Source organism: Vulpes lagopus, chromosome 10 (genome assembly GCF_018345385.1).
Source record: "Vulpes lagopus strain Blue_001 chromosome 10, ASM1834538v1, whole genome shotgun sequence".
NCBI lineage: Eukaryota > Metazoa > Chordata > Mammalia > Carnivora > Canidae > Vulpes > Vulpes lagopus.
Window position 1 is genome coordinate 3,828,313 of NC_054833.1, and position 24,397 is coordinate 3,852,709.

At 43.9% G+C, this 24,397-nt stretch overlaps 1 protein-coding gene across 1 annotated transcript; it reads right to left on the reverse strand.

Moving 5' to 3' along the window:
• Positions 1–1,675: 1,675 nt before the first annotated feature.
• Positions 1,676–22,037, reverse strand: NRSN1 (neurensin 1). Its single transcript, XM_041770000.1, has 4 exons — positions 21,889–22,037; positions 20,099–20,174; positions 12,263–12,460; positions 1,676–3,278 (listed from the first exon to the last, which is right to left on the reverse strand). Exons 3-4 carry the CDS (start codon positions 12,458–12,460, stop codon positions 2,880–2,882), a joined length of 597 nt encoding a protein of 198 aa, XP_041625934.1. The 5' UTR covers positions 20,099–20,174; positions 21,889–22,037; the 3' UTR covers positions 1,676–2,879.
• Between the last annotated feature and the right edge of the window lie 2,360 nt (positions 22,038–24,397).

The following is a 24,397-nucleotide window of genomic DNA, read 5'->3' on the forward strand; positions in this document are numbered from 1 at the left end:
ATATGACAGTAACTCTGACCTAACAGGGTTTTGGGGGAGAATTAGATCCTACATAAAATGCTTCCACTCAGCACATGGTAGGTCCCATTATTATTGCTATTATTTCCCAACGTGGCCTTGAATGATGGGTTCAACAGCCAGCGATGGGGCAGATGGTTATTGCTGGGAGGAGAAGTGGTGTGAATGAAGGCATGCTTCGGGAGGCTGGGATGTAGGGCTCTGGACTGTCAGAATAAGACTGGAAAGGAGCTGGATCAGATGCTGGGAGGCCTCAGATGCTTCTGGAGGGCCTGCTACAGTCTCCTGCCATCCGTTCTCAGGCTTGAGATGCTGTGCACAGAATAAGTCAGGGGATCTCTAACCTATATACACTGGAAAACTTGTTGGGATCCCATTTCATAGGTGGCACGGATAAAATAGGATCAGTAAGAACATCCAGTGAGAAGAACATCCAGATGTGTCTCCCTGCAGAAGACAATGTGGGAAGGGCCAGGAAATCATTGAATGAAAATCCTCTGAGCCTGGGACAGGGGTGGGGTGGTTAGTTAGCCATCTTAAGACATGTTAGGCTTGCAGGTAACTTGGAATGTTAGGATTTGGTCCAAGTTGTGGAAGGTTTAGAAAGGAGATTTTGGAAAGATATGGGAGTAAGCTTACAAACCGTGTAGAGCCACCTTAAGAGGCGGGGGCTTGCCCTGCGAGGCAGCAGAGGTGCATCACAGAAACTCCTGAGCACTGACTAGTTCCGTGCTGATGTGGGTGGGCCCACTGCACACTATACCTGTGTGATCTCCCGGCTAAACCCATCCTGTTTCTCCAGTTGCAGTGTGAACACCATCTGGCCAGCTTCCCTCCCCAGCTGTGGGCATGCATTTTCACACTGGAAATTTCAGGAGCAGGGAGGAGAGACTAGCTCTCTACAAGCAGGCAGGTTGAGACCAAGGCTCTAGGGCCATCCTGGCTGCCATTCCACTGACATCTGCCCTCTCAGGCTGTTCCCTGTCAGTACATACGGCCTGAGCTGTCTCCAAAGATCATTCCTCTGCTTTCCTACAATCCCTCCCAAGGGCACAGGGATGGTCCTCACAAGCACCTGCTTTCAGATACCCAGGGCAGGACAGGAAAGCCGGGAGATGCTGAATTGCTTTTTCAGAGTCAGCCTCTCCTCTCTCCTCTTGGTTTCCTTTAGGTCTTTGTGGGGAACAGAGCTGCTTTTTAATGGCTGTTATCATGCCTGTACCTAAAGGTTCCCAAGCCCTGCCACCATTATTTGTTCATTGTGGAGGCTTGGCAAAGCCAAGTCTCACCCTCCAAGATTCATTGGTGCATGAGGCAGAAGCAAGCATGGAAAGCTTCAAGTGATGTTGCCTTGAACAGATGCTAGGGAATTACATAAGGCTCCAAAGGATAAATTTAAAATGCTATTTCCACAGCAAGGTGAGAACGTGAGGAAACGGGGACAATTTCTCCCCAATCTGGCCCATGATCCTTGTTGCAGGTGCCCACCTGCCCTGGGTTTCCTGCTGGACCATGCATAGCAAACAGTGTGCAGCCAGAGCACCAACTGTTTGCTTGGTTCTTCCAAGGAAACATGAGAGCTTATATGGCCTCAGGACCAAGACTTGCATGTTGGAGAGACAACAGCCATGGCGAAGGAATGACAATACAACTCAGGTCTGCTTGGTCACATATTTTATTTATCCAGTGAAGGAGGAAAGAAAAGAGAGACAGAACTCGAAGGTGGCACAATTTCTGAGATAATACCAAGGTCACATGTTCCTTAGTCCAGTTTGAATCTACAGATTAAGTCCAAGTGCATAGGGATGAGACGAGCATCTTGCTGGAGAATAAAATATCTGAGAAAGAAAACCCTTTTCAAGGTTAATATCTACTCACGGGCTTCTTATCTGAGGATGGCTTACTTTTGTCTTTATAAAAACATGACAGCGCTATATAAACTGCTCAGGTTGGATATTGAAAGGTGAGTAGCTGCTGATTCGGAGATTTTCTGAGAGTTGGGCTCTCAGACAGTCCCACTGAGGTGTGAGCCATGGGGATATCACAAACATGTCCCCAGGGAGACATGATGACGGCGCCAAAAGAGGAATCTTGGCCACCACATCCAGGATCTTTGTCATACAGTTGGGGAAACTGAGGCCAGGGGAGGTTAAACGAATCCCCCAGGGTCACACAGCTAGTTCATAGTCATATCTCATTCCCTGGCTTCTGGACACTGCACAGACACTCCCAATATTAATCTCTTCCCCAAGATTCTAAAATTGGCAATATTAGCTTTTCAAGTGAAAACGTTGGAAAAACCAAAACAGAACAAGATTCGTGGAGAACTCCAATAAATTTGTATCCAGTCTCAGTAACCTCAGGTGAAGATAGAGTTGAAAGACTGATGTTGGGGTCTTTGGGGTCAAAACCAAGGAGCTCGATTTTTCTACGAACACACATGACAATATCTTACACGTAGTGAGACAGGAATGGAAGGAGCACCACACAAGAGAGATCAGGAGACCAATAGGAGAAAATACAACACAGCGCGTTAGCCGTTGGTCATCTGGTCTAGACTGCTGGGTGCTCTCCCCGAGGCGCGGGAAACAGCAGAGCATCACGGCGGCTGCCAGGGGAGCTCCCGAGGCACCTGCCGGCCCCCGGGCGCCCCAGGAGCGGTGCATCCGCAGGGTCTGCGCCCCGCCCCCGAGCCCCGAGCCCCGGAGCCCCCGAGCCCGGCCGCCCTCAGCTCACGCCCCGCGCCCGCCGCCGACCCCGAGCCCCGGCCCGGCCAGCGCACGCCCTGGCCCGCATCTCAGCGCCCGCCCCGCTCCCCGTGAGCGCTGGGACCCCGGAGCGGGGCCTGGGGAGGCAGCGCTTCAGGTGGCCGACACGGGCTGGACATTCTGAACCCTGGACAGCGTGACCGGAATCTTTGTCTCCCCGGGGCCCGGAGCTTTCGTGATGGGCTGGGCGGGAGGCCTGACGCCGGCGAGCCGCTCCGTAAACCTCTGCTGGAAGAGCTTCTCTTCCTGGGAGTAGCTCCTCACGAACGCGGACATCAGAAGACACCCTGCCATGGACGTGCCCCCCAGGCAGAAGAGAACCGCCCCGGCCAGCTTGCACGCGTCCAGGGCGCCGTTAAACTGCACGGCCTGCGTGTCCACCACCACAAAGTCGGCTTCCCCGAAGGCTTCGATTTTGGGGGGCACCAGAAAGCCCACTGCCAGAACAGTCAGTCCAAGAATCACAAAGACTGTGCCCGAGATGAGTCCGACCTGGAGAGAGACACACGGGGGTGGGACAGAGTGAGCACAGCTCTCCGGAGCCCTACCTGGCAAGACATGGTTTTTGGGAGACGTTCATATTCCCGTTCACCCCAAATCTGTATCAGACGCTTACATCATCTCCTAACTGTAAAAGAAGGTGGCAAGAGGAGGCCACCAGGAACGGCCGCCCTGCCTTGATTTTCCCTTTGAGCTTTCTGTTTGCACAAGCTCTGCAGCTGACCACGCCGCCTTTGGTTTAGGCGGTCTCGTTCAGGCTCTGAGGAAGAGCAAGGCCGCCCTGACATCAGGACTCGCTTGACTCTATCCACTAGGTCCTGATGCTCAGAGAAGCTGGCCTGGCGCTCACAGGGATGCTGTGTTACTCTCCTGCTGATAGAATCTGTGACACAGAACATTAATGTCAAATGAGCTCATCCCACGCCCGTGATGAAGTGACATGAAACAAGCCCGCTTTGTCGTTGTCTAAGCACAGTGAAAACCACCTCATTGTGCAAATCACAAAATATCAAAAGCCTCCCCCCAACTCCCACCAAGTAATACGAACAACAGCTGCTTCTTTACCAATTACAGCTTTAGTCCTACCCTCATCTGCCCTCCCTGTGGGTAAGATTTCTTATTTATTTGTTATCCAATCATAGGACTGATCCTGACAATCCAGAATGAACTCTAGCTCTATAGACCCTCTGCCTGCCCAAAGCCCCCATCCCATAATACATCCTTCCTCACACTCTTACTGGAATACCCGGGGAGACCCTCTGGTGTCCCCTCTCTCACTGTGATGAGTGATAAAGTCAACTTGTCCAACATACAGGTATGTTCCTGGTGATCTGAATGGAGGATGCTGGCAATCCACATAACTACCCAAGTTACTGGGAAGGAATTGCTTAAGTTTAACGGTTCAGGAAATGTAGCCTCAAGGAAGGAAGGTCACTGGCCCAAGGACAGATGACAGTTACCAAGTTGCAGAGGCAGGGCTAGAAGCCACAGAAGGGCCCCCAGGCCATGTCCTTTCTCGGCTCACATGGAGCCACTCGGGGTTTCCTTGCGCAGGCAGATGTTGAGAAGCTCTGGGAGTGGTGGATGGGAAATGAAACTGCATTAGCTCCAGTCTGAATAAAATGTAACACATGGAAGAGAGAGAGAAGACTGTACACCCACATGGAGGAGAGAGAGAAGACTGTACACCCTTTAGTGGTTTGGAATGGACAGATTCCAGCTTCGGTTCTAGGGCTGCCAACTAGTACTTCAATCATACAAGGAAAGTTACTTAAACACTCTCATCCTTAATTTCCCCATCTATAAAATGATGAATGATAATCGGAGTTGTGGTGAAAACCAAGTGAGGCCAGGCTCAAAGGCACTCAGCCTGGAGCCTGGCTAAGCAATAGACTGTAATAAGTAGCTATTATTACATCTATTTGAATGCACCTCTTGTGAAATTATGCCACATTGGCAACAGCATTGCAATAATCTGAGCACTTGGACTAAGGAACAGCTAATGTAGTTATTCATCTTTTAAATACATTTTTCATTTCCTCCTGTTCCTCATAGCTTCTAGCTAGCATAACAAAGTTGGAGAAAACCCAAATGGCATACCACCATTTAATTTTGAGCTTCGAATCTAAAGTATATTTATTTAACTTACTTATTAAACTTCAGGGTAATACACTAATAAAGAAGGTCTGGATAATAGAAGGAAAACATATTCACAAATTCATCAGAGAGCTAGTGTGCTATTATCTTTTGTGACCATAGCATAGCGTTTGACATGTTTTCCACTTCATCCTCACAAGCATCTTATGAAAGAGAGGTATTTTTATCCCCATTTCAGCTATAAGAGACTGAGGGACATTGGGTGGAAGAAGCATACTGCGAAGTCCTGTAGCTAGCAGGTGGTGTGAGCGGGCTCTAACCCAGGTCTGTGTGACTTCCAAGCCTCACACTCCACTTTTATTCTACTGTGGTACTTCACCAATTACTATTTTGCATATTATCTGCTATTATTTTTATTTTTAATTGCCACAGAGTTTTAGTCACCAATATGGATACATTTCCATTATGTAATATTGTAAAGAAATTGAAAAAACAGAGCCAATATCATGTCTTCTGAAAGAACAAACTAGACTATTCTACATAAGATCTAAATACTATAGGAAAAATTAGGTTGTTAAATATAACATTTTGGATGGCTTTCTAGATTCTTCTAAAAATAGTGACAACTTCACCTCCAAAGACCAACCATTATTTGTAACTTAAAAATGAGTCACATTGGAAAGTTCTGAATGCACAAGCTAAATTAACATAAATATCCATGGTGACATGCCTCGCATGTCACTAAATCACCTTCCTCAAGAATTGGCACTGATTTTCAGGAACTGAGCACTGTGGGAATGTATCCATCTCAGTTTCTGAGGTTCTCAAGAGCAACCGAGGCCAGTGCTCTCCGACTTCTATTTCTGTCTCACTCTCCATATCCCATTCCTGCCTTACACGCCATAAATATTCCTAACTGAATAACTTGAACTGCCAGACTGCTGAATACGGAGCCAGGTGATTGATTCTCAGAGCAGCCTGCTCCTCAACTGAGCAGTGCTTTATAGATTAAAATCCACTCTTGGAATCTCACTCAGAAGCTAAAAGGCAAACTAAGCCTTGCAGATGGCAGGACTCCTGCTCACTTCAAGAACTGGAAAGTGGCTGGCCTCCCAGCGCCTCTTCCCTGTTGCATCAGAGTATCAGAAGGAGGCCTGCCATCTGTGGAGGGGAGCATGACGGTGGCGAACAGCCCACTCCTAGGACACAGAAGGTGCCCTCATTGCAAGTCTAAAGAGGATCTCTGAGACATGTGCCCAGAGAGGACCCTAGACATCGTGGAAACACATTTGGGAGAGTATGGGAAGGCGGGAGTGGCGGGGCAGCCATGAAATCTAAAATACACTGTGTCTTAACTGAGAGTATGACAGAGGTGAGAAGGGATGTTGGGATGCATCAGCTTAACCCTGGTACCATCCTGGAGTATCAGGAGGAATAAAGATTTTGGGAGTGATGCCATTACAGAACCAGAGAAACTATCTCTGGACACAGCTCTAGGCTGAAGAGGTCCTTGATCAAAGAGAAAAAGGGCTCTATTTAATAGAGAGAGTTAAAACATGCAACACAGAGGCCCTTGAAGGTCTGAGAGAGCAAGTAGCCCTGTGTGGGTGCACGCAGAGAGTGGGAAAACCACAGGGCGGGGGTCCTCTGGGGCCAGGAGCAGCCTGGCGCTCCTGGTGGTGGGTGAGGTCAGGCCACTGTTGAGACACAAGGGCCTATTTTAGCTGTGACAACCCTTACAACAGCAGAAAGGAGCAAGAACAGTGACTTTGATGGCCTTCCTGGCTGTGGGGAGGAGGTGTGAGAATCCAGTGTCTGCTGCTGGCATTGGACAAGGAGGAGGACCCCGATTCCAGAAATCTGCTGTCGCAGGCTGCCAGCCAGAGCCTGCTGTTCCTCTGACCAACATCCCCGGCATCAACTGCGTGTGAGCCACTGAGGTCTAAATATACCTCTGTTTACTCCAAATAGCAGGGCTGGCAGCAGGAGCTGTCGCAGCTGTTCTGGCAGAGAGGATGTGGCAATGACTACTGGAAGCAAGAACCAGCATGGCAGGAAGGATGCTGGGGGCGCTGGCTGGAGCTGAATGTGAAAGGAACCATCTGGGTTCGAGGTCACACTCGAGGGAAGCTCAGCCAAGATGGAAGTCTGGCACTTCTTCTCCATCAGCCCCAAGGCCGCTCTGACATTTCCTCAGCAGGACCTGGGCTCGGAGTGCTGTCACCTCCCAGCGGTGACAGCCGATTGCAACTCCTCTGGCCTGACCTGCCTGTAGGTACACTGAGCTCTACAGAGCAACCACTGATGTCCAGGTGTGATCTGAAGGGCTCGAAGATCCCTTGCCAAAGGGCATGGTGACCTGGTGCCCCACACTCAGTTTTCTACCTTATGGAGGCTCTGTCCCTCCAGCACACGAACTCATTCAATTGTTTCCATCTTCAAAAGCCATTCCAGAGCCCTGTGTCTCTCTTTAGCTACTGCTTGAACCCATGCAACTCTTGAAATTCAAGCTTGGTCCCACAATTTCCCTGAAATTGGCTTCTCTGAGGTCACCAAAGACCTCCTAATTGCCAAATCTAGTATCACTGCATTTGATTATTCTGCAGTCAGGGATTCTGAGCACTTGCATCTTCTTAAAAACCCACACTCTTGTTGTCCCTGTTACAACTTTCCTGTTTCTATAACTGCATCTTCAACAACGCACTCTCAACCTGTTTTGCCAGGTGTTCTTAAACTAATGGTGTTCCCCAGGGTTCCCCCTTGACTCATATCTCTTGTTGAAGATGATATCTCTAGGGATGAATGTGTGACCATGGTTTCAACTCCCACCAATAAACCAGTGACTTCCAATTTCCATCTCCAGCCTGGATTTCCTTCCTGGGCTTTATCCCCGGATTTCTGACAGCTGGTAGGAGGAGCTACACAAGAGCATCCCAAAAGCTCCTCAAACCGAAAATATTCAATATTCCTTGCTTGTTTCTTTCCTTCCTTCCTCCCTCCGTTCCCACTTTCTCTGTGTTCCTGCCATCCACCCATCCACTGAGCTCCTCTCATTTCTAGTATAAGACCAACTCTGTAACACCTAGCAAAACTTTGAAGAAGAATCCAAGACACAAGTTTAAACTCTGGCTTATCTCAGAGCAGACAGGAGGAGGGTGTTGGGAGTAAACAGAGGGGCTACAGAGGACACAGTCTTACCTTGTACTTGCACATTACTGTGGATCACCCTCTGAGAAGTTTCTACTATGGGAGGAGGAAGATCACTCTGAGGTGAGGAAAGCATAAATGGGGTAAGGAGATTGTTCCCATTCGTTTATACCTGCCTTCCTGAGGTGATCTGCTGCACAATCGGGTGGCAACAGCCTTAGCCAAGGTCCAGTGCAAGAGTAAGAAGAAAAGTCCCCCCGCAGCCAGTTTGATTCCTGGGCAGTGCAGTAGGTGGCAGGGGGCAGGTGGGACTGCATCACATAGACTTTTGCAGGTGGCAGGAGTTGCAGGCACTGGGGTAAAGGAGTTGTGGTTGAGGCAACCATGGGGTAGAACCTGTGAGGTACAGAACCTGTGTGTGTGTATGTGTTTACACCTGACTGTGACACAACCTTCCCAAGAAAGCCTAGCTTTATTTCTTGCTGTACTCAAGCTGGAAGCCTCTGGAGAAATTTAGATTTCAGAGCTTTTCAAAGTCTTCTGTGATCTAGCTTTGTATTCCTTCTCCCATTCGTCTCTGGACCCCCGTCTTCCAACTTGTACTTTACCCCAGCCGTACGGAGCTATTTGCAGGCTTCTGAATATGCCATTATCTCTTCAGGATTCAGCTTCTGCAGGACTCAGTTCTGAAGGACTCAGTTTCTTCCTACCATGATGCCTATTTCCTGCTTGCTCAAGGGTAATCTCTTTGGGGAGCCACTTCCTCTCCAGGCTGCTTCAGATCCTTCCTGCTCCTAAACCCCATGCTCCCACTATGGACTGTGACTACTTTTAGAGTAGTGTTTATCATTCTGGATTTGTAACTGTCTGTGAACACGTCTACTTTCCCTATTTAAGAACTCCTTCAGGTCACGGCTCTATCTAACTCACAGGTGAAGAATAGCACCTTATTCACAAACAATTCCCAGAGCCTCCCACATAACCTTGAACACAGCAGACATACAAACATTTGTAGAAAGAAAGAATGAATAGCATTGTGAGACACAGGTTATATCACATGACAGGGCAAAGATTCTAACTCAGGCTCATTTGATTCCTATCTCCATTCTCATTAAGTCCATCCATGCTGCTGGTTGCTAAGGAGCCCGCTCCATGGCAGAGTCCCGCGGAAGTACCTGGGTAGAGTCCCTCAAGAGAAACCAACGCCACCTTAGTACCACTTTACTCGGAATGGGGAGAGGGCAAGCCCATGAAAACACCTACAGATGCAGTTTGAAATGAAAGAAAAAAAAACCATAAAAAAAGAATCATAGTTAGAAACATGTGCACAATCACTGCCTTACTCTATATTGATACCAAGCATTTCATAAACCCACTGGCATGAATTCACTTGTACTTCCTATAAAGAACATGAGGAACAGTGAGTTTATTCCCTTGGCAGAGGTGAGGCCTCTAAGAAGTGAATTCTTAGATGATTCAGGTTGACTATAAGCCTCTGAATGCCCAGTCTCATGTTTTGTGGTTAGGTTCTGAGTTTAAGATTTGGATTTCGCTGGAATATAAACTCTGTGAGGCCATGAACTGGAGCCTGTTTTAAGTCTCTGAAGTAGGTCCAGCATAGCAGGGTGGGTGGCGGGTGTTGTGGGGAGGGGGGGACTTTTGAATCTTGTTTGTGTAAAATAGAAGTGAAAATTCTGAATTCTGAAATCTGAATTCTGGGGTTGGTAATCTACTGTGAGTTCTTAGTTTGAATCCATCCCTATAGGTTATTTGATGGATTTATATAGCTTCTCAAGTCACATAACTGGTAGTGCCTTGGAACCACGTGAATGGTTTCAATATTCTGTATGACAGTGGCATTTCAGACTCTTGGCACAACAGATCCTGTCAGGCAAATATTTGTTTTTTTGACACATGGGGAAGCAACTACCCACTTAACTGGGTAAATACAAGATGTGTCAAGCTTGGCTATGCATTTAATTGGTTCAGGCCAGTAAGGATTCATCAGAGATGACATTTCTACAGGGCAAGGATGTTGGCTCAACCAATTTTAATACAGAGTACATGACACTTGTAAGATACTGAATTAACACAGGTCTTGGGTAATCCATGTTAACAACTGTGTTACCCACTGCTTTATGTATTAACTAGGTTTCATGTTTTATTTCCACTTCAGGACCCAATGTTTCATATGGCATCTGATAGATAGTAGGAGCTAATATGCCGAATGCTTGAGTGCATACCAGACATCTTTTTAATTCTTACAATTTTACCTGGTAGGTACGATAAGCATCACCATTGGGCCCCACTATGATCAATTAACTTGCCCAAAGGTACAGTGCTTTAAATGGAAGAGCTGAGGTTTGAACCCATGTAATCTGAGGACAGAGGCCAGGCTCATAAACATTACACAACATTGCTTCTTGTTAAACTACATTGCTAGTAAATTGTAAGTTTATGTCAACATCAATGTTAAACATTCTGGGATCTTTTGGGAGAAGACTGGGAATGACTGGGATCCCAGAGCTGGAGGGGACTGGAGCCCCCTCCAAAGGTTGTACTTCTCAGCATTCCTCCCTAAATCCTCACTCTGTTCTTGATTTCTGAATGTTCAGACGTCCTGATGCCTCTTCTATGTCCATACTCTCTTCTTGGATCATTTTATCTAGTCCAGTTCCTCATATATTCTGTATATGAGAGACTCCCAATCCATGAGCTGCATTTAAATTACCACTAGAGATCCCCACTCACATGTCTAATAGGCATCTGTAGCAAAACATGGCCAAACTCAAACTCTTGATTCCTCACCACTCTCACTGCTCTCCCAGTGTTCACCATCCCAGAAAATTATGACATCACTCAGTAAATAGCTTGGGTCACAAGCCTTAGAGGCGTACCTGACTCTTCTATCTCTCATGTGTACTTCATTAGCACATCCTGACAGCTTGGTCTTCAAACTTTATGCTACGTCAGATTACTTCTCACCATCTCTACCAACACCACCTAATCCAAGCCATCATTACCTCTTGCCTGGGTTCATTCAGACCCTCCCAAATAATCTGGCTGCCTCTACCCTTGTCCTCCTATAATCTGTTTTCCATACTGTAGTCAGAATGATCTTATTAAAATCGTAGTCAGATCATGGCACTCTTCTGCAAAAGACATTCAGGTGGCTTCCCATATCTCTCAACGTAAAAGCCAGTGTCCTCATTATCATCTACAAGGCTCTACATAAATCATGTGTCCTGTTATTTTTCTGGATCCATCACCTGTCCTTTTTCCCACTCTTATTCTATGTCAAAAAGACTGGAACTCTTGCTATTTTTCAAGCACGCCAAATTTGTTCCCATTTCACCATTTGGACTTGGTATTTCCCAGCCCAGAAGGACCTTCAGCTAGGTAATCTTATGGTCTGCTTCCTCAGCTCATCCTGGTGCTTGCTCAAATGTCATCTCCTTTGAAGGAGTGTCTATAAACAGCACACTAAATACCAGGCCTCCATCACTCCCTACCCTCTTGTCCTCATTCATTTCTCTTCACAGCACACGTCACTACCAGTCGTTCTGTTATTTGTTTATGGTTTATTTTCCATGATAGGTTGCAAGTTCCAAGAAGGCAAGGGATTTTCCTTTTCTGTTTACCACTTTAATTTCTAGCACTTTGCAACTTCTTGGCACATAGTAGGTGCTCACTAATTATATGCTGAATGACTGAATATATTGTCTAATGAGGTGCCTTCAGGTGAAGAAGCTGAAGCTCACAGAGCCTCATGATCACATCTGGTAGAGGTAGAACTGGCACACTGACCATTGTATTATGTCTCAGCATCAATCTCTCTCAATAGCCAATGATTTCTTCTTAATAATTGTTGTAATCTGTCAAATGATACTTACCAAGCCTATAAGGGAGGCTAGAAGCATAATGTTTGCCTATGGGTGGCTTCACAGCTGGTGAATTTAGTGGCACATCAATCACAGTAGCAAAAATAATAATTGATGATGACACTTATACCTATCTGTGTTTAACCTGCAAATCAACAATTTTACTGTGTTCAGGGGCTTTCTTCAGCCCAAGGCTTCTATTCTCCTTTCCTAAGGGAAGAAAAACCACTTAGTGTTACCAAGACTGATGCACACAGAGAGGACCAAACCCCTCAGTTCTTCATAGCTACAGGGTTTACCATTTCCAATAACGTTTTCATCTCTTGACTCACACAATTGTTCTTTGCTTACCTTCCAGAATACTGAGCTCCACCTATTAGGGGATCTCTGGATCTGGAAATCATCCTCATACTCCCAGATTGAGGTGGTACAGTCCTCATAAAACTGGTGCAGGTAGGACCGGACTCCATAGCGCTGGTAGTTACCCTCAGTAGCAGTCTGTGCCTGCTTGGACCGACAGATGTTGCTGCAAGAACTCATCCTTCGCATCTAGAATGACAACATCCACAGGCATCAGCCCCATGAGCACTGGCTTCAGGATTAAGAGGTGAGGACCAGGCTGAGTAATGTTAGTCTATTTGAACAATTCTCTTTTCTTAAGAGAAGAGACAATTTTAAAGAGCTCTGCTTTTCTACTTAATGCAAAATTACCCCCAAACACTCAGTGACTAGAAGCTGGTTCTCCATAAATGAGACATAACAGCAGAGCTCATTTAAATTATGCAAATATTTCAGCAAGAACCACATGAAAAATGGCAATAGAAAAGCGGATATTTTCATTGTCTTGACAAGGAATCTTTAATCACTTAGAATCCAGTAGTCTTTACACTTACATGTTAAAGAATTAGCCAGGTACTCTCACTTGCTACATATGGAATTTGTCTTGGATTGTCCTCTTGGATGCTTAACCATGTTCCCTTGTGGAGAATACATGGTGTTACTCTTTAGCAGTTTGCAATTTAGCTTTCAGATCTCATGGATCTTGCTCTAACATTTTAGCTAAATGTCACATTGTACAGAAGCTGTATTTGAAGGCTGCTGAGCAACTTACGCTTCATGCTTTATTAACCACAAATGGCTCAGCCAATAATTTACACCTCACCAACCCTAACACTAGATTTCTCAGTCATTATTTGTGGATACATGTGTCCATGTGGGATGATAGAACACAGTGAAGAGGGTAAACCTAGCCTTTCATTACATTGCATGAAGCGTCCACTATACACAAGAGGCCAGAGAATTGTTAAATGAAACTATGCTCTAGGTGGGCTCTTTGAGACTCTGTCTTCTTAAGATGGAAATTTCTACTTGATTTAACCTAATCAATATCTTTTAGAGAAAAGCATTTGGTTATTAATTCACATAAAAAAAAGGAATTGCTGACAGACAGCAATTTGGGTGAGTAAGGAAGCTTTTAGTAATTCTCTGGTGTTTGGTTTTCTTATCTCCATATAAGCAGATAAATATGTAGCTGAAACGTGAAATACTTTTTTAGATTTTCTAGTTATCCTCCAGATGGGTTTCCCTGTATGGACATAGTCTCAAAATGACAAAGCAAGAAACAATGTAGAAGGATATTTTCCCATTGAACCAAGTTCTCTCAGGGCTTGTCCTGTAATCCAGACTAAAAGAAGACATATAAAATATTTCCAATTACTTATCAAGAAACCACATAGTGATGTTTATCTACCTACAAGGAAAAAATTAATCTAAGCTTCCAGCAAGGGTCCCTGTGTGAGCACTTAGTTTGGTTGGATAAAATTATGGGGCTAGGAGTACCTGGGCATCAGTGGTTAAGCGTCTGCCTTTGGCTCGGGTCATGATTCTGGGGGTCCTGGGATAAAGTCCCGCATCAGGAGCCTGCTTTTCCCTCAGCCTATGTCTCTGCCTCTCTTTCTGTGTCTCTCATGAATAAATAAAAAATAATATGAGGCTTAAATCAAAATTGAAGTTAGCATTGTCCTGTCCCATGGCCACAAAGTGAATCCATAAAATTATCTTGTAATGTGTGCTCTTAACCAAAAATGGGTTCTGGTTAGAAAATGCAGTCAAATTCAGGAAAAAAAAATATGGCCCCGATCTTAGAAAAAATGATGCAAATAGGTGCTACCAATGGTGACCAATACTCACATCTTTTTAAGTGTTGGTCAGTATTACGCTTAGTGTCTCTCTGCCTGTTTCAGACATGGCAGCCAGGAGACATCACCCAGGAAGAGAGAGCAGGGGAGACAATTAAAAACTTCTTTTTCTTCTTCTTCTTCTTCTTCTTCTTCTTCTTCTTCTTCTTCTTCTTTTTTCTTTTTTACTTTTAAACATTTCAGAAGGATATTATTTCATAAAGTATAAAGATTTTAGAATGTACGTTGTCTGGAGCAGCAAAGTCTGTTGCATCTAATGCTTTTTTTAGCATAATTTTCATATGTTAAGTGTTAGGATGATCTCTTTAGTACCTTTAATTTAATCCCTTACAATGAAGATGATAAATAAGGGTCTATTAGTAATGATACATAAGTATACTAATTTAATTTTTTAAAAGATTTTTTATTTATTCATTTGAGAGAGAGAGAACATGAGCATGAGTGGGAAGGGGGTCAGAGGGAGAAGCAGACTCCCTACTGAGCAGGAAGCCTGGCACAGGGCTCCATCCCAGGACCCTGAGATCATGACCTGAGCTGAAGGCAGATGCTTAACTGATTGAGCCACACAGGCACCCCAATAAGTAGAATAGTTTTATTTTATTTATTCTTTTAAAGATTTTTATTTATTTATTCATGAGAGACACAGAGAAAGAGGCAGAGACATAAGCAGACTCCCTGTGGGGAGCCCGATGTGGGACTCGATTCCAAGACCCTGGGATCATGACCTGAGCCCGGGATCATGACCTGAGCCAAAGGCAGATGCTCAACAACTAAGCCACCCAGGCGCCCCTAAAGGCACTTTAAAAAAAAGACATTCTAATAAAATTTTGATCAAGGGGAGAAGGGATTAGTATTTTACTAATTCTGCTTTGTCACTGAACAAACTAGGCGCAGAAAAGTCATCTGCTAAAGGTTATATCATGAGTCAGGGAGCAGATGAAAGATGACAATACAGAAAGCAGGAGTATGGACTGAATTACATACTTGTATAATCAGACCAACTGATCCAAATATGTATTTTCAGGTTTTCTATAAAACATCAGAGACTTTAACATGGAGAAAGGACAAAAATAGGACAGGAGCAAAAAGAAATTCCTCATAGCAACAGTATGAGTTATTTTGCTTCGATGCCAAAGTCACGTTTGCTCAGGGGTAGAGCTGTGATGTAGAGCTGGATGGTGTGACATATTGTAGTCCCTCCCCACACTGCTGGTTTCTGGCACACAAGGTCGAGTGTTCCTGCTTTATAGGATGGGACTCAGTAGTCCAACTTGGTTAAATAAAATATGGGTCAAATCATAGGGATAGAAAGTGTTTTAAAACAAATGTTTTTGAGCTTGACTGATGGGAGGCCCTACTCTAAGTCAGAATAAATTTTTAGTGATGTTGGATATGTGCCAGGAAAGGAATCCCACTGAGCCTTATTTTCTTCTCCAGGCATATGAAGCACGAGAACACACCCACTGTGCTAACCACCCAGGGAAGAGAATGGGTTCTAATCCTAGTTCTTGACCTACAACATTTTGGTCATGACATTGCAGGTAAACTCATTAACCTCCTTGGCCTTTGGTTTTATCATCCTTAAAATAAGATGTTGGGCCATATTGCCTTGAATTTCTTCCAGATACAATTTTTCAGGAATCTTTGGCCATGAATTTACAAAACAAGTCAATAATTTTGTTGTATAAACAACTGGGTTTACTGATTTCCCATCTCCTCTCATACTTTCATTGATTGATTGTCAGATTCTTTATCATCATCGTATATATGAAGCTTCAGTTTAAAAGAGCACATAAGCTACTAGTTAGGTCAGTTACTTGGTGTTAAGTAGACTAAATAGTTGTGAATTGTTTATTTGTTTAACAACTTAATTCAGGATTGTATACATTGCTTAAATAGCACAAGTGTATCTCAGATTTTGTAAGTTTGGTTCCAGACCTCAGCAATAAAGCAAATATATAAAACAAGTTTAAATAAACTTTTTGGTTTCCCAGTGCATATAAATGTTATTTATACACTATACTGTAGTCTACTAAGGGTGTAATAGCATTATGTCTATTAATTTTAAAAAATGCTTTATTGCTGAAAAATGTTAACCATCATCTGAACTTGCAGCAAGCCATAATCTTTTTGCTGGTGGAGGGTCTCTGCCTCAACGTTGATGGCTGCTGACTGATCAGGGTGGTGGTTGCTTAAAGGTGGGCATGGCTATGGCAATATCTTAAAATAAGACAACAATAAAGTTTGCTACATCAACTGACCCTTCCTTTCACTCAAACTCCTAATGGCCACCATAGAGGTATTGATTGTCCTAATTTCAATATTGTTGTGTCTCAGGGAACAGGGGGCCCAAAGGAGAGGGAGAGAGACAGAGGAATGGCTGGTTAACAGAGCAGTTAGAACACATACATTTATCGATTCAGTTTCTTATTTTATATGGGTGTAGGTCTCAGTCCCCCAAAACAATCACAATAGTAACATCAAAGATCACTGGTTACAGATTGCTGTAACAAATATAGCAATAATGAAAAAGATTGAAATATTGTAGGAATTACCACAATGGGACACAGAGACATGAAGAGAACAAATGCTGTTGGAAAAATGATGCTGCTAGTCTTATTTGATGCAGGGTCGCCAAATTACAAACCCTCAATTTGTAAAAAACATTATCTGTGATGCACAGTAAAGTGCAATAATATGACGTATGCCTGCAGTCCCTGGGGGTCTTAGAGGTTTCATACATCTTTCCATATATCTAACTAATTGGATTCATTCTTTGAGGAGAATGATCATTAGAAAGGAGTTTTAAAATATAGCATGTTAGGGGATCCCTTGGTAGCTCAGCGGTTGAGCATCTGCCTTTGGCTCAGGGCATGATCCTGGAGTCCTGGGATCGAGTCCCACATTGGGCTTCAGGCTTCCTGCATGGAGCCTCCTTCTCCCTCTGCCTATGTCTCTGTCTCTCTCTCTCTGTGTCTCTCATGAATAAGTAAATAAAATCTTTAAAAATAAAAAAAAATATATAGCATGTTACCATGACAATTTTACACCTACAAAAACTCAACAGAATTATAATTCCTCATAGGGAAGCCCGTAACTTTTTGTCTCAATATAGAAATGTTATAGTTATTTAGAATCTACCTGGTTGATTGATACCTCCAATATTATGAAGAGGATACACAATGCCACTTCATAAAGTCACTTTAAAAGCTGGGCAATTATTATAAAATAAAAAGGAATGACAATAAATGGAAGATATGTACAAAGGCTTTTCAGCTTGGCTCAGCATTTACCTAATAAGCAATGTTTCATGAGAAATCTGGTGTTTGTATTTGAATAGCTATAGCTATAGTAGCAGCTACAAAAACAATAATGTTCTATCTATGACTCTTATTAAGTGATGGATTCTAGAGATGGCTTTGCTTTAGATAAAGCCTTAAGATTCCAGAAAGTGCATGAAATGGGGGTGGGGGGTGAGTGAAAATATTTTCTAGTCTTGTACTTAAATGAGTCCATGTGAGTATTCCTTTTATAAACACCCTAGCTCAGGTTTGATGTTGTGTCCTTGCTGCCAGTATGGCCATCATGATGGAGCATGAGCAACATTAACATCTGGCTGTTTGGTCCTCTCTAAAAAGGGAGTTATTCATTCTCTCTGAAGGACATTCTAGGTGCTAATTAGTGAGGATCTGTCCATGGTTCTCTTCTTTTTATAATAATGTCTATGGTATCTATCTCCATTGCATGCATGTTTATACATTTAGATGGATATTCAACTCTTGGCAGCACAGCACACCTGTCATGTCCCAGAGACCAACTAGAAGAGAAAATCATTCCTTAACTCCTTTCCCAAACTCTTCTGGGAGGCTTCCTATAATTAGCATGTTCAATGTCAGCACTCAATCACTCTCTATCCTCTTGTTCAAATTTGTATCTTTTTATAGTGCTTGTTACCATCTGATGCTCTGTTATGTGGTTTATTTGCTTATGGTCTGACAGCCTATGTAGTGATGGACTGTAAGTTTCATGAGGGCAAGTGCTTTTTCTCTCCTATTGACAAGCACTTTGAAACTTCTTGGCACAAAGCTCTACATGGGCTGGTGTGGATGATGGCCTGAGTTGTCCTTCCTTTTTCATTCCTCCCTTCCTTCCTTGTTTTTACAGCACTAATTATGCACCAGATTATGTGAGATAATAAAGATGAGTGGAGCTCAGTCTGCTCTCAGTGGATACTTAGATTCGAAGGAGAAACACTTCTCGGAGCAAGAAGTACAACAAAATGGGCACCAAAAGCAGGTGTTTGCTGGAGTGCCTGGGTGGCTCGGTTAGTTGAGTGTCTGACTCTTGATTTGGGCTCAAGTCATGATCTCAGGGCCATGGGATCTAGCCCTGCATCAGGCTCTATACTCAGCAGAGAGTCTGCTTGAGATTCTCTCTCAGCCCCTCCCTCTGCTTGTGCATGTGCTCTCTCAAATAAAAATAAACAAATCTTTAAAAAAAAAAAAACCCAAGTATATGCTGCTGGAAAAAATGAAAATGCTGAGAATCCCTTGAACAATTTCTCTTAAAAATTTTTTAATTTAAATTCAATTTAGTTAGCAGATACTATATTATTAGTTTCAGGGATAGAATTTAGTGATTCATCCGTTGCATATAATACCCACTGCTCATTACATCACATCCCCTTCTTTACGCGTATCACCCAGTTACCCCACCCCTCCACCCCCTACAACGACCATCAATTTGTTTCCTAGAGTTAAGAGTCTCTTATGTTTTGTCTCTCTCTGATTTCATCTTATTTTATTTTTACCTCTTTTCCTCTATGAACAATTCCTCTTTAAGGAAAACCCATATGTGTATTATTATGATCTCTATGTGTACCAATATGCTATAGTATCAATTTGTTGGAAATTTGAATTTCAGTCAAATAAATGCAATTACTTTTTATTTTACTTGAAAAATGTTCATTGTCATGAAAACAGAAATAAATATGCCTCACAAAACTCCAAGAACACCACAGACTCTATATTATTTGTCTTCATGAGAGAAGAGAGACAGAAAATTGAGGCACAAAAAAGATTAGTATTTTCCCATGGCTCCATGTGTGAGTCATTTGTGAGGCCAGGCACAGGCCCTGTTCTGTTTATTCTCTTTGAAATATCATTCAATTTTTCATACTGCTTTTCTTTCCCATAACATCATTCTGAGATAATGAGAGTGAGGTCCCCATTAGAGCCACTTTTCCACAGAGCCAGTGCTGCAGGGTATAGGCACAGAGCTGCTTTAGACCATTTATCCAACACCAAACCAAAAGGTCAATTTGCTTAAAGGACTCAGTCTCAGTGTGGAAGCAGGAAGGCATGAAAGTCTGCTAACAGCTTTTTCATTTTTAAATCAGGCATTCTAGAATTGTATAAGCATGACCTTAAAACTTGAAAATGTGTTTCTACCAAAAGATCATTTCAGAAATATTTTCTTTCCTTGGAAGTGTGGTAGAGATTGTAGCTTTATATTATGACTTTGTAATACCTTATAAGTCAGTAGGTATGTGGCCACTTTTATAATTTTTTTAAAGGTTTAGTTATTTGTTTTAGAAAGAGAGAGAGAAAATGAGCAGGAGGGGCAGAGGGAGAAGGAGAGAGAATCTCAAGCAGAGTCTGTGCCAAGCATGAAGCTGAACACAGGGTTCAGTCTTATGACCCAGAGATCATGACCTGAGCTAAAACCACGAGTCAGCCACCCAACCAACTCTGCCACCCAGGTGCCCCCACTTTTATAATTTTTTAAAAAGGAGTAATGATACGCAATTATCTTATTACTTTTTCAAGATATGTTTTTAACTAAGGTATACAAGGTTCAAAACCAAAATGAGAAGAGAAAAAGAACCCATATTCTCTTTAAACCTCCTCTTTTTTTTTTTTAAACCTCCTCTTTATATGCAAATCACAAGGTGCTTATGAATTCACATGTGACAAGGATGGAGTCTTACCTTTGAAGTCTTCCTCTTTCTCTTCTCCTTGTTTAGCCTTTGACCTTTCTTTTCAATGGCACATCATCCTTCAAATCTATTTAAGAAAAAAAAATCTGCAGAACGTGATACAGATAAAAATCTAAATTCCATAGGCCATTCTTGTGGCTGTAAAGAGTCATTTTAATGTTGACATAAACATTGACAAAGGACTTCTTGTTGAAGAGCAGGGAGATGTTTGTTTTTAACAAAAGTATGTGTCTTTCATAACTTTTTAATGGGCTCTCATGAGACTTTATAGGGTAAACGATTGGGGTTTATAAACTATAACACACTATGCAAACCATATTCTTATTTTGATATGGTTATATGCCATGTAGTCAGTAATACAACTAGACTAATACATCTGTATTTTAAAAATTCTAAATAAAAAGTTTATTTGCTCTCTAGACACTCTAGAATTGATTTATTTGGTGCCTCTTCTATTACATTGTAAAATAAATTAATCTTATAGCCATTGTATTTTCTGATCTGTTTATAAGCATTTAGACTTATTAAGTTTCTTTAGATGATTTACTCATTGGGTTGATTTTTTTTACTTCTATATCCATTTCTTCCTATCGTGATCATTTTACTTTCCATCTGCCTAAGAAAAGCAGGTGCCCATGCAAAATTTAATTAAAAAGCCACTGTCTGCTATAGAGCTACTGGCTTCCTACATTACTCTAGTCATGTGAAATAAAATAATAGCTGGGGGATATTTTTCAAGAGGTCACTAAAGATTCTTTCTGACGAGCAGCTCCTCATCCATTTGGAAGAGAACCTCAAAGACTTGAGTGAACAAGCCTAGTTGATGCCTGACAAACTGTTTCCAGTATTTTCCAGTTTCAGTCTATATGAACCATAGTCAAATGTTCTTCAAGACTCATTTCTTTGCCCTAAAATTTTATTTTGCAGATGTTATGTGTGCAGATTTGGGTGGTGGTGGTGGGGGGGGGGCAAATTTTATTAGGGTCCTGGATCTGGATAAGCAAAGAAAACAAGTGTAGCCCCCCTTCCCCCGTCTGTGCCTCTCTCAACTAAATGTCCTTCCTTTTTGTGTTCTCTGAAGGAAATGACTGCACACATGCCCTTCACCGAAGGCTGGGCTGGGCGGGCTGGGCGGGCTGGGCTGGAGCCCGGGGAGCTCTCCAAGGTGCTGAAAGCATTTCTGCTACAGAGCCAGGAACCAATTAAGTAAACACCAGCTGCTGTTTAACCCCAGCTCAGTTTTCTTTGAGGTCATCAGCTTTGGTCTGACCCCCACCCAACGCCTCTTTCTAACAATACAAAGAAGTAGGTCTTGAGATAATAGCAAAGCACTCAAGTATCTTTGAATATGGCAAAGGAATGGGGAGGGCAAGGGGGGGCCGGTGAAATTCAGCTTAGAGAACAAATCAAACCAGCTTTGCAAACTCCAAATACGTCTATTTGACTCTTACCTAATATAGAACTTTTCTGGCCTCCCGGGAAAGAAACTCTTCAGTTTTCCCTGTACACCTCCCAAATTCTTACGTAACACAAACCACAAATCACCAAAGCATGGAGCTGGCTTCCCATAATCTGTATGGGTTCGCGGATTTTAATGTGCATGAAATTTGCAGAGATTTGCGCGCCTGTAATAGACGCGAATGAGTAAGGGGTGTGTGTGTGTGTGACACAGATGCGGAAAAACAGAATATGAAGATCTGTGCGTGAGGAGGGAGGAATGAGAGAAGGGGAGGAGAGGGAGGGCCGGGAGAGACCCCCGGAGCGGCTCCGCACGGCTTTACCTGCCGCCTCGATCCCCGACCCGTGGAGCAAGTGCAGCCGGCTAGCCGCAGATCTCTCGCAGGGGTCCCATCGCCGCCGCCGCCGCCGCCGCCGCCGCCGCCGCCGCCGCCGCCGCCGCCTCGGCTCCCGCCCCGCGGAGCTCAGCCCGCGCGTGATTGACAGCTGGGCGGCGCGCGCGAGGCCGGCGCCGGGAGGGCCACGTGCGTCCGCGGGGCGCGGGGGCGGGGCGGGGGCGGGGCGGGGGCGGGGCCTCGCCGGGAGCGTGCGCGGACCGGGTGCCCGCCTGGCGGCGCGGGGGTTGCAGGGCGGGGCGGCGCCGGGTCCGTGCTCCGGCGGTGCTGGCGGTCTCCGTCCTGCGTGCGCGGTGCCAGGCCACAGCAGGTGCGCTCCACCGCATCTCTCAGGTGGAGAAGGCCGGCAGGCCTGAGATGAGCTGCTTCTTGCACCACCGCGCCATTTGGGATACAGTTAGGGGTATGCAGAGGCGTCTCCTCCGGACCTAGAGTTTTGTCCTTGATCAGACTCGAGGTGAGGAGCTCCGCTGGGGGGGCAGAGCTCTGAGCTGTTGAAAGAACCTTCTCGTCCTGGCACTTTGAGTCCCTCACCTGGCCCCTGACCCCAAGGTCAGGGACTCCCCCTGGGCCAGATGGAAGAGAGTGAATTCAGGGATGATACTCAAGAAAAAAACACACTAGAAATTGCCTGTGAACATCTCAGAAAAATGTGTGTAGGTGTGGGCAGGTTAGCACGAAAGTACAGTGACTCCTGCTCCGGGAGACTGCAGACCACTGGTAAGTGGCATTTAATGGAAATGATTGCTAAAATCGTTAATAGTTGCCCAGCCATTCTACACATAGAATAACAACACCTCAGTTTACGTAGAACTTAACTATGTGCCAGGCAGGCATTGCTTTAGGCTCATCAGGTATATATTAATTATAAACACACTAAATCGTTAAATCCTCACATCAGCTCTGTGTGTGTGTGGAGGGGATTCTTCATTATCCCAATTTTGCAGATAAGGAGGCCGAGGTATCGAGAGAAGTGGCCTGCGCTCACAATGACACAGATTCAACAAATACTTGTCACACTACTGAATGGGAGAGGACTGGAATATATAGATTTACCTCCTGGACAGGATGTAGGATATAAGTGATATTTTGCCTGAAAAACACTAAGAAGCGACTCTATTTTTATTAAACAGGAGACAGACCAAAGCAAATGCTGAGAAAACGCTTCCAGGGGAAGGAACCACAGGGATGGCTGTGTGTCCTGGGTTCTTTTGGTTCTCAGCTCTTGTCCCAAGTTTCAACACTACTTTTCAACCCTATTGAAACTTGTAGGTGCCACTTAGTTCTTTCTCCCTTCCCAGTCTTCAAGAAGTACATCTTTAAGGAGTTTTGACATGTTGCTTGTTTTTCTCATATTCAGTGAGAAGATCTGGGGAACGTTTATTTAATCTTAGATTGTAACTTGGCTGCTGTGTTTTACATCTTTGAAAGTCAAGAAGAATCACACATGCAAAGAATCCAGCAGCTCTCAGTGATATTTCTATCAGAGGTGAGGCTTTGGAAGGGCACAGCTGACTTCCAGTTGCCTACCATGTTGGTTTCTGCTATGTGTCCTGGTCTCTTGAACAATGCGTGGAGAATCTACCATCCATTAGACTCCAGAGAGGTAGTCTCAATAGGGCTTGGAATTGAACAGACCTGGGAATTGAACAGAATCCTGAATTTGCCAACTCCTGCTATTAAACCTGGTCAGATTGCTTCATCACCGTATTCTCATCTATAAAATGGTTGTAGTAACATCTATTTCATATGTTAGGAGAATGAAATGAAATTCTATTTATAAAGCATTTTTCACAATGCCTGATACATAGTAAGTACTCAGTAAATTATGGTGGTGATGATGATGGTGGTGGTGGTGATGATCTAGCTGAATGTTTTTGGGAGCTTATGAATATTTTCAGCTGGGAGTCTCAAGTCTTCTCAATTTCCCAAGCATTCTCCATTTGCTTCTTATCTTCCTTCACCAGGTCTATTTCCCACCTATGCTATCTCTGGCCCCTTGGTGGATGTTTCTGATTAGGTGGCATGGTGTTGGGGTCTGTGTGGGATCCAGGAGCCCAAGGGCCAACACAGATCTTCCAAGTTCCTCTAGCACATCTGCCTTTGGTTCATTGTCAGTCTGAAGTAACTTGAGATAAGATGATTTACACATTTCAAAATGCCCTTAAAATGTGAATTATCACTACTGTCTTTCTCAAGACCATAGTTTTTATTTATTAGTTCTGCAAACAAGAGAACAAAGATGATCATTTCGAGGCAACCAAGTTTTCACTTAGAACATACTACCCAATTTCCCTGGGTTATATTACTTAAAAACATTTACCAGTGAGTGTCTTTTTAAATTAATTATTCAACACACATTTATGGAATGTCTGCCATTCGGAGCACAGAGGGTGAGATGCAGACAGAAGCATTATGGAAAGTCACAGGGAAAAGG

Excerpts from the sequence above, each read along its gene's own strand:
- NRSN1 (XM_041770000.1), bottom strand. The coding sequence starts at position 12,460 with ATGCGAAGGATGAGTTCTTGCAGCAACATCTGTCGGTCCAAGCAGGCA. Across the intron at positions 3,279-12,262 it reads GGAGCTCAGTATTCTGGAAG|GTCGGACTCATCTCGGGCAC; the intron begins GTAAGCAAAGAA and ends GTCTCTCTCCAG.